Here is a 12,732-nt window from a genome sequence, read left to right as displayed (position 1 = left end):
AGTTCGAGCCCTGAAAATAAATCTGAAGATGAATTACAATATTACCAGAGTCGTATCTAACTTTTTGTCTCTTGGGGTATGTTTTTGGCACTTGTAGGATGGCTACACGCCCCTCGCAGTTGCTCTACAACAAGGACATGACAAGGTCGTCGCAGTCTTGCTGGAGAATGATCGGGCAGGGAAGACCCGTCTACCCGCCCTGCACATCTGCTCTCGCCGCGACGACACCAAAGCCGCCCTGCTGCTGCTGCAGAGCGGACATAACCCAGACATCACATCAAAGGTAAGCATTTCCTAATCGAGAATGCAAGCTAACAAACTACATCACGCCAGACCAATCAAAGCATAGAAAGCTAACATCACATAGACAGGCCTGTGTTCTTCGTTTGTTTCCTCTTTTTAATGGTGTAGAAGGATTTAAAGGGATTTAGAATACTTAAGCGCACTGGGCATATATTCCCCAATGAGGCTCACAGTGTTATTCTTTCCCCCTATACGTTTGGCCAACAATCCGTTTATTTTCTCAGCCCCTTTGGGTGAGGACGCTTTTCGGATCGACAGCACTTACGAGGCTTATCAAACACAATATCAAATTGGCTTTGTTGGGTCTTTATTTTGGGGTTGTACTGTGTGGAGAGAAGAAACAATGATGCACTGCCTCAAGCACACGGTGGCATGAATACCTTGGTTCAACTTAGGCCCAATTTCACAGCGCTTGAATCGTTTCTTGATGCAGCGCAGCAATTTTCCTCTGGTGAGGGGCACATTCTTTAAGGAAAATGTAAAATTGTATTGGAACTTTGCAAAGGGCACCACAGCAAAAGCACAGGGCAATTGCTGTAGGTGCCGTTGGTTATTTCGTGGCCCACTCCTAAAATTGTCATCCTAGAGTCAGATTTTCTTGTCGGCAATGATTCTCACCCTGTTTGCTATCACCATCCCCCCCCCCCCACAGAGTGGATTCACCCCTCTCCACATCGCAGCCCACTACGGTCACGTCAACGTAGCCACCCTTCTCCTGCAAAGGGGCGCGTCGGTTGACCATGCAGCCAGAAATAACATCACGCCATTGCATGTCGCTGCTAAGTGGGGCCGCGTCAACATGGTCAACACCCTGCTTGATCGAGGAGCTAGAATCGATGCCAAGACTAGGGTAAGTTAAGGGATTCGGGTACTTTTTTAAAATGTCCACAGATTTACATTAAACTTACAGGGTTTGAAGATAATGATAGTGGAAAGCTTCCCTTCAAATATTACTAACTAAGGTTGTGTAGTTTTTGAGAAATGTTGCATGCTGTGATAAAATGAAATAATAATAATAAGACTTGTAATGCGCACATATCCACCCTGCTGGGTGTTCAAGGCGCAGTAAAACCAAAAACAAAACAAAAACAAAACACAACACAAAGAAAAACAGACACAACAAAATTAGTCATTGAAAACCTGTGACATAAGATAAGTTTTGAGAAGAGACTTGAATTTTGCGGTACAAACACAAGATCGAAGATTAAGTGGTAGAGAGTTCCAGATGCGTGGCGCGGCTGAACAAAAAGACCTGTCACCCCGTGAGTGTCGAGACTTGGGTTCAATGAGGATAAGCATGGAACTTGATCGAAGATTCCTTGATGGAGTGTAAACTTGAAGCAGTTGAGAAATATAGTGGGGAGCCTTGCCATTTAGAGCTTTGTGGACAATGAGCATCAGCTTGAAGATGATTCGTTGAGAGATAGGGAGCCAGTGTAGTTGTTTCAGAATGGGGGTGATAGAACAGGATTTTCTAGACAGTGTCACAATGCGGGCAGCAGTATTTTGGAGCCTAATGGCCCATCCAAATGCGGTAAAGTATCTTACTCAAGAACACAAGTGACACAACCGGGACTTGAACCTACACTCTGCTGATTAGAAACACCTAAAGTATTGGAATAATTTATTGCTTTGAAAACCTCAGGATAACCTAACTTTTTCTCTCTCTGTTTGTAGGATGGACTGACACCACTTCACTGCTCTGCCCGTAGCGGTCATGATCAATGCGTTGACCAGCTCCTTGAGAGGGGCGCACCAATCTCTGCCAAGACCAAGGTACACTTAAATAGCTTGATTTGAGTAACCAAAGAATATCACATCTCAAGGGCTTGAGGCCATGTCCTACGGGGCAATTTGCAGGCAACAAGCTCTGGTCAAACTCTAGCATTGAATTATCATTGAAAAATCATTTTTGTGTTTTACAGAATGGACTGGCGCCCCTGCACATGGCAGCCCAAGGTGACCATGTAGACAGTGCTCGTCTTCTACTCTACCACAAGGCCCCAGTGGACGACGTGACCGTGGACTATCTGACCCCACTCCACGTGGCCGGTCATTGTGGTCACCACCGTGTGGCCAAACTACTGCTGGACAGAAAGGCCAACCCAAGTGCCCGAGCTCTGGTGAGTTTTCAATTTATTTGATGCGATCAAACTAAAGGAGTCGTTTGTTGGAAACATCATTTTGCAGAAACAAGCAAAAAATGGCCAACAGTGGTAAAAAATTAAAAAAAAAAATTAAACAAACAAATAAACTATTGTAACTTTAAATGCCCTAAAATATCTTTGTTTATATTGACGACTACCTTCCTGATAAATAACATAAAAAATGGGTTAAAATAATGAGCTTTGAAAGAAAATGAAATTGGCCGTTCTGCTGGACGTCCTTTAAGTAGGGCGTTCTTGGAGGTCAAAAGGAACGCAATTATAAATATCTCCCTGATTGTCTTACAAAATTTTTCTGATTACAAGAAGCAAATGTTGACAGCTCTGCCATTTCCAAGAGAAGAGGGTTTTTACACCCCACCCCCAACGGTAACTTTTTTAATTTAACCCGATCTTGTTTGTCTTCAGAATGGATTCACCCCGCTCCACATCGCCTGTAAGAAGAACCGCGTCAAGGTGATTGAGCTGCTTCTAAAGTATGGCGCTTCCATTCATGCAACAACAGAGGTACGTACATGTAGAACCCAGACAAAGAAAACAATCTTCTCATTTGAGAATGATTATTTCATCTTTCATAGCATTCCAGCCTTCAGTGGTTTGCTGGCCGAAAGAACCCTTTGTTTTCAGAACATTGTGCGATAAGGATATTCTTTTGTGTCAATAGGCGATTCAGCAAACATTCACTCTGGTTTTAATTGGGGCATTTTTGGCGGACAGTCATTGCTTTGCTTGCCAATTCAATGTTCTCCATTAACACTGGTTAGCTGGCCAAATGCCAGTTAAAAAAACTCATAAGACCAGTCAAAATACACTTTAAGTGGTCTGCCTGGCTAGATCCAGGGGTCATTGGTTTAAATCCCGCCCTTTTAAATATTTCTTTGTGATTTTTTCAATCCTTTAGTCTGGACTGACTCCACTTCATGTGTCTGCTTTCATGGGCAACATTAACATCGTTGGCTACCTGATCAACCATGGCGCTAGTGTGGACGAAACCAATGTGGTAAGCTTTATACAGGTTTCTAAACTTCCTTGAAATAAATGTAGCTTTCGACAGAACGTAAAGCTGTAAGTGAAGTGTGTTTGGTAAGGCAAGTGGATGTGCTCAGCTCACAGACGGAGCTCGTCCTAGTGTTTCTAGCTTGTTTTGGCTGCAGACTTTGCCACATCACACCTGTGCATTTAAACCTGTACAAGTAGCTAAGCACAACAAAATTATGCTTACCAGAATAATTTACTTACTGTGTGGAAATGTTTTTAGAGAACTTATTCTACTGCCGCGGAGTATATATCCGAACTCATAAAGTTATCAAGTTCTTATGTTTGTTACTATTTCTTAATCCCCCTTCTCTCTTTAACCTTCTCTAGCGTGGTGAGACTGCCCTCCATCTCGCAGCTCGCGCAAACCAAATCGACATTATCCGCGTCCTTCTACGCAACGGTGCCAAGGTGGACGCCAAGGCTACTGAGAACCAGACCCCTCTGCACATCGCCGCCCGCCTGGGCAACGTGGAGATCGTCACCCTGCTGCTAGAGAATGGTGCGTCCCCCGATGCGCAGACGCGAGATCACTACACAGCGCTTCACATCGCTTCTAGGGAGGGGATGGAGGATGTTGCAGCCGTCTTATTGGAGCACGGCGCGTCCCTGTCAATGCAGACAAAGGTACGACGAACTCTTGCTGTAAATTTCTTCGTTAAGATGTATTATAGCGTTAATGAATTCTGCGATGGATCTGACAAAAGGATGTGCCAATATCAGCAGGATAAAGCCAGGGTATTGTAATCAAACACTGATTGATATGAGTAACAAAAAACTTGATTCGAACATTTACCCAGTCAGTTTCCCTTGTTGTTAATGATTCGGTTTCTGGAAGAAAAAAAAAGGAAAAAAAGTTGCACCCCCTAGAGATGATCCCCTGGCTGCCACTTCCGAGGCTGTAGCATAAACTTGGTTGTGATTCCTGGGTTCACACGCTTATAAAAGACATAGGTTTGAACCATTATATTCTACTTTCAAAACAACTTTCCAACCATATTCGTTTCATGACAAACGCTTTTAAAGCCCAAAGCGCCCACTCCGAAGGCAATGTTACCCTTTAATATCTGTTGAGATTGGACCTTTCTTTCTACCCATGGGAAATATGACGAGTAGTGGCCTCTACTAACTCGAACTCCCTCCCCTTGATTTTTTCCCACTACAGAAAGAGTTTACTCCGCTGCACGTAGCTGCTAAGTACGGACGCCTTGGTGTGGCTTCCCTACTATTGAGAAACTATGCATCGCCTGACGCTACAGCACAGGTAAGTCTGACAACTTGGCCCTCAGGTTTTTCTTCTCAAAGTGAAAAAAAATAAATACATAAAAAATTGTAAATTGTTTGTGGGTGGGTCAAAAGAAAGAGAGAAAAAAAATGTGTGTTTTTTTTTTTTAATATTATATCTATATATTAACTCACAAAAAAAGAAGAAAACAAAATACCAAGCTCGCCGACAATTTTCGAAAATTTTAAGTACAGTTGCTTGTTTAAGCCAGAAAAAGCCATTGAAAACTACTGATGTTGGAGCCTTTTGATTATAAAATATCTGTTTTTTTTTTAGGGCATTACTTTGTTCTTCTGTGTATAGATTATACTATGAAGCCATTCAATATTTGACAATGTAGAAGTCTAAATTCTGTTTTTTTTGTTACAGAATGGCTTGACACCTCTGCACATTGCAGCCCATTATGACAATCCAGACGTTGCTATGCTCCTGCTTGACCAGGGTGCATCACCACACACTGTGGCACAGGTACGTAACCCCCCCCCCCCCCCCCTCGGTCCGAATATCCCTGACCCAACCCTTACACTCCCTGATCAACGTTCTTCTTGAGGGTATGTCACTAAACACCTTCATGCAAATCTCTTAGCAAATGTCCCGAAAGGACTTGGTTTTCTTTGCAAATTACAGTTGACATCGCAGGCCCAAAACAGTCCTTTCACTGAGGTCAATGAAGAGCTATCATTGGCTAAGAGTCATTCGCGTTAATTTTTTGTTTGTTTTTTTAAGTAGTTGAGTTTCCATCAGTTGACATCACAGATTGGGAACAATGAAGGTGTCTGTTAGGTACGCGGCAGAAGAACATAAACCTAACATGTCGAGCAAAATTGTGCTTGAGAAAACCATATTGAAAAGTTTAATTAGCTAGTTCAGTAACAAATTGTTGGTGAATGCGTATCCTCACTCCTTCTCCCATTTCTTCTCCATGCAGAACGGTTTCACTCCTCTCCACATTGCTGCCAAGAAGAACCAGCTTGACGTGGCCACCACCCTGCTAGAGTACGGTGCTGATTCCAACTCCATGACCAAGCAGGGTATCAGCCCAATCCATCTGGCTGCTCAGGAGGGTCACACTGACATGCTGTCCCTACTGCTGGAACGTGGTGCTAAGCCAGACATCGCTGCTAAGGTACAAACACCTGAGAATTAACTGGGTTTTTATGAAAGCTTGTAGATTTCTCTTTAGTTGCCCTTTCCTGTATCTTAAAAGTGGCCTTAAGCCTGATTCACAGAAGAATGCTACATTAAAGCTTTGTAGTTGATGATTACCCCTTTTCTTATATAAAAAAAAAAAAAATTCTGCCGCTTCCCAGGTTGTATCATAATTTGGGTTGGGATCCCTGGTTTATGTCAGTTATATATTGTAGGGCTTCTGACTGTTAGATTGCTCAGTTGGTTGAACACAGACACGTTAATCCGGAGGTTGCAGGTTCAAGTCACCATTTCGTAAATTCTTCTTTGTTCAACATCTCCCCCGGCCTCTTGACACTTAATGTTCTCATCCAATCTTGTTTGGCCCAATGCAGAACGGCTTGACACCCCTCCATCTGGCTGCCCAAGAGGACCAGCTTGACTGCGCCAAAATCCTGGTTAAGAACGGCTCTGGAATCGACCCACGTACCAAGGCTGGTTACACCCCGCTCCACGTGGCTTGCCATCACGGCAACCTGAAGACTGCTGCCTATCTCCTGCAGAATGGTGCTGGTATCCAGGAAAAGACTAAGGTATGCTTGATTGGGAACAACAAGTCAATTTTCATGTTTTTGAGATATCGCCGAAAAAATCCTTAGGGATATTTGTCCATGCGGAAAGAATACTCTTAGATTAAAATTTGGGGCCATAAGAAATGGGCCATATTTTTGACCACGTGAGGGCGCTCTCAATCACTTCCGGGGGTATATTCATTTGTACCCAAAACAGATATGAAAGACCGGAACACATTAACAACACAGACATCTAATCCATTACGGACAATAAGACATTTGAAGGAGCCAATACAACCCACCTCTAAAGCAACTTAAAACTACGGTGCAACAAAAATGACAGAACGCATATTGAAACTGTGCACGACAAATCACATATACCCCCGGAAGTGGTAATGATACTCTTGAGGGCGCCCTCACGCGACTAAAAATACGGCGCATTGAAGAGTTTTTATTTTTCACAAAATCCTTTATACTATCATAAGCTGCTGTAGGCGTCTAATCAAAGGTAGTTATTGCCGCTACTTTTAGTAACGCTTCTCAGATTGTGTTATTCAATTACGGATTATTCTTCCTGCAGGGACATTATCGCTTCGGATTTTTTGCAATATCTTAAAAAACGCAACGGTATGAAATTTTCACTTGTTTCTTTTATTGCATATATCTACTTTTTTAAAGAATTAAAAAAAAAAAAAAACTTGTCAAAACCCAATACTTTGCTTTAAAAAAACCCACAAAACTCAAAGTCGTCAACCCAGTTATTAAAGGATGTTTGATGTACTAAATTGTTTTGAAGAACGCACAAATTAAAACAATTTTGGACTGTTTTTCTTGCAGCATGGACTGACTCCTCTTCATCAAGCCTCCCAGCAGGGTCATGTAGCCATCATTAATCTCCTGCTGACCAAAGGTGCTGACCCTAATGAGACAGCCAACGTGAGTATTCAATATTTCATTAACATCAACAAAAATTGAACGTCTTGGCAGGAAAACCTCAATCCACAAATCCACATCGTTGTTATTGCAGCAATATCCACAAAAGTAAAATGTGGGAAGAGTTTCATTTTCGACTTGTGTCATCCGTAAGACACACTTCCCTTGAGAAAAACTTGATGACTATCCTAATGTTCGATGAATCTTGGAGCAATAATTGAGATATGCTTTTTGTTTTTTTCTTGCAGAATGGCTACACTGCCTTGGCAATCGCAAAGAGGTTTGGCTACATCTCTGTTGTCAACACTCTAACAACTGTCACAACTGTGGAGACTACCATTGTTACTTCAGTGAGTAGCTCTCCCCTTTTTTGTGTGTGTTTTTTGTTCTTCGTTTTTTTTTTTTTTTGGGGGGGGGGGAAATTCCAACAAACCTTTATTAGCAAGAAAAGTTCTCAACGAACCGAATCATTCTGAAAGTAATGGAGAAGGATATTCAAATGACTGTTTTCTTACAATTAAAATCTGTCTACTCTCATGTGAACTCAATTTCCTTATTGATTGAACACATTTTAAAATGAATTTCAGCAAAGATCACCTGTTGCTGTTTCTGTTCAAATTGCCTTTCATTTTGTCCTCTTACATGGGTTACTGTAGGTTTACGCTTAAAATAAATTTTTACTCTTTTTATAACTCAGTTTCTTAATTTATTTTAATTTGTCCATACAATCGCACCTGCTCAGCTTTTGACTTGTGCCATTTGTTCAGTGCCCTGGAGGATCCCTTCGTGATTGAGGCACTATACAAGTTAATGTTTTAGTTTTATTAACTATAAGTAAGTAAACAATATTCGCTGACTGATTTTTCCAAACCATTAGCCAACCGATGAGAAGTTGAAAGTTCAAGTTCCAGAGACCATGATCATCTCATTCATGTCGGACAACGAGGACGAAGGTAAGTTTAGATTTCCTGTCCGCTTTGTTGTCATTTATGACGGGCTGATATTGCAAAAAAATTGAAAACCTTTCCCTGAATCATTAAAACTGCATGGAGTGACCGTGTTGCTGAATCACTGGAAGTTTGCTTTTGAAAAATTGCTGTGATAAAAATGTTTAAAACCTTCCCGAAAAATTGTTGTGACTTGCAATTTGAGCTTTTAATGTAAATGGTTCATATGAAAAGAGATAACTTCTAACTTCTAACCTGTGAACCAAACACTTTCCATCATGTTTTGAACTTTATCAAAACGACTTTTTCAAAGTCAGTTAAGAGTTTCCCGAGAAGGCGTCGGCTGAAGACATCCTCTCGCTCAACTGACTGACTGCAAAGTCAGTTTAAATTTTTTAATAGCGTATGAAAAATTCCAGGAATTATAATTAGAAAAAGTGGGGTTTTTTTTAAGGAGTAGCTTCACAAGGAATTGTTAAAAAAAACTTTTTTTAAATTATATGTAATAGATGTTAAATTTGCATCGGGGATAAAGAATATTAATTTTGGTTTTTACCCATACACCGATGTGTGTTAGCACTGTATAAATTATATGTGCTGTCTTTTATCCCCCTCCTTGTCATTTTATCTTGCAATTAAAAATGGCTGTACGTCAAAAGCTGTGAGCATTGGATTCCTTTTTTGCAAAACTGGCTGCTGTTGTCAAGCTTTGCTGATGTGTTTTTTGCTAGATTTGCTGGGGTTTGGTAGCCATTAACAAAACTTGATAAAATTGAAATTTGAAGATTATTTATCGTCGAAAGGGGGGTCTGAACGGGGTGCTTTTGAGAACTTGTCTTGCTGTTTATTCTACCAGCTAGACCAGTATACATTGATACCTCTCAATGCAATGCCTCAAATCCCACATTAAATTTATGAAGTGAGAAAATATGATTGAAGTTGTTTGAGAATCGTCCCAGAAATAAGTTTTGTCGATACCCTTGTAAACCCCACATCCACAGGTCGTCATTTCTATATCTATAACAGTCAACATAGACGGATATTATCCCCGCTAGGTGAGATCGGAAAACGACTCCTCCCTTTCCTCAAAAACAAACTAAAAAACCATCCCAGCTCAAATAACAGAAACTCCCTTCGACAAACTAGTCCTTACTAAACACAAATCAGACTTTTTTTATAGAGTCGTGTAGTACTTTCTGACGGTAGTTCACGTAACAACCTTTTAATATAAATGGCACATGGTAGACTGATGGCTTAGTAGGAATTTAGTATTAACAAAGTCTTTCTCATGTTTTTTTGTCCTTCACCTTAACTAACTAATCCTTAAGGTATGACTCGTATCATACTAGAGACCTATACTTGATACTAATGTAGTACTAGAACTTAAACCAGATACCTTAACTTCTATTCCGAGGTATGACCCCAATCAAACTAGATGTCTAAACTTGGTACTTAATCTAGTAACAAGTACTAAAACTAGAGACCTAAACTCTGTACCAAATTAGTACTAGTACTTTAACAAACTAGAGACCTAAACTCTGTACCAAATTAGTACTAGTACTTTAACAAACTAGATACCTAAACTACTAACTCTTCAAGGTATGAGGCCCCCATCAAACTTAACTACAAATTTGAACTTGGCACTGAATGACTAGAGCTAGTACTTTTAAAAACAAACTACGGACCTAAACTTAATAAAACTACTAGTACTTTTACAAATTGATTGAGGTACAGGTATGGCTACATAAACCAGATACCTTAACTTCTATTCCGAGGTATGACCCCAATCAAACTAGATGTCTAAACTTGGTACTTAATCTAGTAACAAGTACTAAAACTAGAGACCTAAACTCTGTACCAAATTAGTACTAGTACTTTAACAAACTAGAGACCTAAACTCTGTACCAAATTAGTACTAGTACTTTAACAAACTAGATACCTAAACTACTAACTCTTCAAGGTATGAGGCCCCCATTAAACTTAACTACAAATTTGAACTTGGCACTGAATGACTAGAGCTAGTACTTTTAAAAACAAACTACGGACCTAAACTTAATAAAACTACTAGTACTTTTACAAATTGATTGAGGTACAGGTATGGCTACATAAACAATGCAGCAAATCTCGGTGTGTCTTAGACAAAAAGGCAACATCCTGCTTGAGTAACCAATGGTTGCTTCTTAACACATTGTTGCACTCTTGAAATCATTGTTTTTAACTCAAGACGAAGGCACACTCCTCACTTTTCCATAAAAAAAACCCAAATGTTTCCAGAAAATTATCAGTCTGGAAATGTTTTTTTTTCTTCTTCAAATAAGTTGAAGAGTGTGCCTTGGTCTGCGTGTGATTTTAACCACACTTGACCATGCAGAGGCTGTTGCATCAACATTGTTCATATTCAGGGGCCATCGGATATTGATGCACTGGCCCTGCAACCTGCATTATCATGTCATTCTTGGGTTTTTTTTTATTGAAAATCATGCCCTATTATTGAGACATGTTTTTTTTTAAATCTGTGAACCAACAATTTAATTTTGTGAAAGTTAACTGAAAACCTTAAAGTGGCCCCAAATGTTTGAGGTTTGACCGAACCACGTTCACATTATAATCACTTTTGCGATTTTTCTCTGCCATTACTTACTATCTCCACCACATCATGTCTAGAATTAGGCAGCCCTGGTAGGTCTTGTGTGTGTTTGTGTTCAGTTCAATATGTTTGACTTCATCTGTTTCCATGTTTCGAAACATTCCTTGTTCCCCTGAATGATTCCCAATTGGGTATACTGCTATCCCGATCAGGACCTTGCACTCCTGATGAGGGTATAATTGGTAGTACCCATATGGGAACACTTGGGGACAAGACTAAGGCTATCAGGGTTGTTGTCACCGATAACTACCCCATTGGGGGTAGATATCCCATTTGGGGTATCATGATCATCCCGATGGGTCTCCTATTCTCCCCTTTGGGATATTAGTGGTACCAGATACTACAATATCATCCCGACTTCAAATTCACATTTGCTTTTACGAAAAAATTTCATCTTTTGCAAAGGGCATCTCCATTGGAAAATCTTAAAGTCAATAAGAAACTTATTAAAGAAACTTTTGAAGGAGCACCAAGGCCAGGGGCATTGGAGGTTATGGCCTGCATGGCATGCACGCCCTGCCTGTAATTCCAGCCTGCTACAAACTATCCGTAACGGGACATACTGGTATACAATACTCTCTCAATTGAGTTATTTCGGTTCCCAATCAAGAGAACACCAAGCAACAAATCTACCCTCTTCAAAAACTCTCTCCCAATTGGGTGACTGTAATCTCCAGTTTGGGGGATATTTCTGTGACAACAACACTTACAGTCTTTATCCGTCTTGTGTATTTATGAATTCTCTTGACTTCACATTAACAAAAGTATGCCTTCCTTTTTTCTCACTTTTTCTAGAAGGATATGTGACAGAGTCGGGATAATTTCTAGAACATTTAGCGTGATTTTGTTCAGTACGATCAAAACATTCCTTTGTGATTTTGAAAAGTGATCCCAAAATGTCACCGTATTGTGAAATTTTATCTTGTATCAAAATCGGGCCCAATGTCATACAGAAAATACTGCTTAACAATTGTCTGTTAAGCAGAAACGAGCAGGGTACCAGTCATAAATTGTAAATGTGACAAAGTAGTTTGGCTGGTAACCTTCTTCTGGTAAGCATAAATTTGTTAAGAAATTTTCTTCCAAAACTTCCCTATACCTTGATCGTCATGTATTCCTTCTAAAGTTAGAAAAAAGGTCGGACCGTTCCAATTTTTTATTCAGTAAAATCATTCATGCCTGCGCTCTATGTATCAAATAATTTTGTCCCATTTTTAGTGTTTTCTATTTTAGCATGTTAGTGTTTAATATTGAAATTACATTTACGTACAACTTTGCATGGATTTAACGCATGATATTTTTTCTGAATAATATATACAATTTTATTATCTTTTTCCTATAAACTATGATACGCATGTCCTATTATTATTTTGTTCTGCCCCGGGGCGAAGCCGAAGGGGCATATAGTGTTTGCCTTGTTTAATGTTAAATTTAATATATTTCTAATCTCTCAGGGGTTTATTTTGATTTTTTTCTCTATGTCCTAATCTTTCGACTGATTTTTGCTTCGTCAAATTCTCTTGTTTTTCTGATCGTACATAAAAAAAGTCAGGCACACTTACAATGTTACAAAGGAATGACTGGATTTTTTTCTCATCTGTTTTCAAATTTCCTTGAGTCTGATGTGTAATACTCGTTTTAGATTTTCAGCTAAACTGATTTTCCCCTATTGGGGTGGGGTGTAATGGGGATGTGGATGATTTCCATTGTATAGTGT

General features: G+C 39.9%; 1 protein-coding gene across 27 annotated transcripts in view; it reads left to right on the top strand.

The window, feature by feature from the left end:
• The window catches only part of LOC117303882 (ankyrin-2-like), a 123,361-nt gene that overhangs the window by 45,710 nt on the left and 64,919 nt on the right, over positions 1 to 12,732 (top strand). For 26 of the 27 annotated variants that reach the window (XM_033788314.1, XM_033788300.1, XM_033788301.1 and 23 more), the window contains 15 exons: positions 98 to 283; positions 956 to 1,153; positions 1,981 to 2,079; positions 2,229 to 2,426; positions 2,877 to 2,975; positions 3,370 to 3,468; positions 3,834 to 4,130; positions 4,669 to 4,767; positions 5,158 to 5,256; positions 5,717 to 5,914; positions 6,312 to 6,509; positions 7,326 to 7,424; positions 7,670 to 7,771; positions 8,299 to 8,374; positions 11,033 to 11,047. In XM_033788314.1, coding sequence (XP_033644205.1) covers positions 98 to 283; positions 956 to 1,153; positions 1,981 to 2,079; positions 2,229 to 2,426; positions 2,877 to 2,975; positions 3,370 to 3,468; positions 3,834 to 4,130; positions 4,669 to 4,767; positions 5,158 to 5,256; positions 5,717 to 5,914; positions 6,312 to 6,509; positions 7,326 to 7,424; positions 7,670 to 7,771; positions 8,299 to 8,374; positions 11,033 to 11,047 — 2,062 coding nt within the window. The remainder of the gene's footprint in view (positions 1 to 97; positions 284 to 955; positions 1,154 to 1,980; positions 2,080 to 2,228; positions 2,427 to 2,876; positions 2,976 to 3,369; positions 3,469 to 3,833; positions 4,131 to 4,668; positions 4,768 to 5,157; positions 5,257 to 5,716; positions 5,915 to 6,311; positions 6,510 to 7,325; positions 7,425 to 7,669; positions 7,772 to 8,298; positions 8,375 to 11,032; positions 11,048 to 12,732) is intronic. The other variant, XM_033788290.1, reaches the window with a different exon arrangement.

The sequence above is a fragment of the Asterias rubens genome, chromosome 20, assembly GCF_902459465.1.
Source record: "Asterias rubens chromosome 20, eAstRub1.3, whole genome shotgun sequence".
Classification (NCBI taxonomy): Eukaryota; Metazoa; Echinodermata; class Asteroidea; order Forcipulatida; family Asteriidae; genus Asterias; species Asterias rubens.
This window is presented reverse-complemented; position numbering and strand designations above follow the sequence as displayed.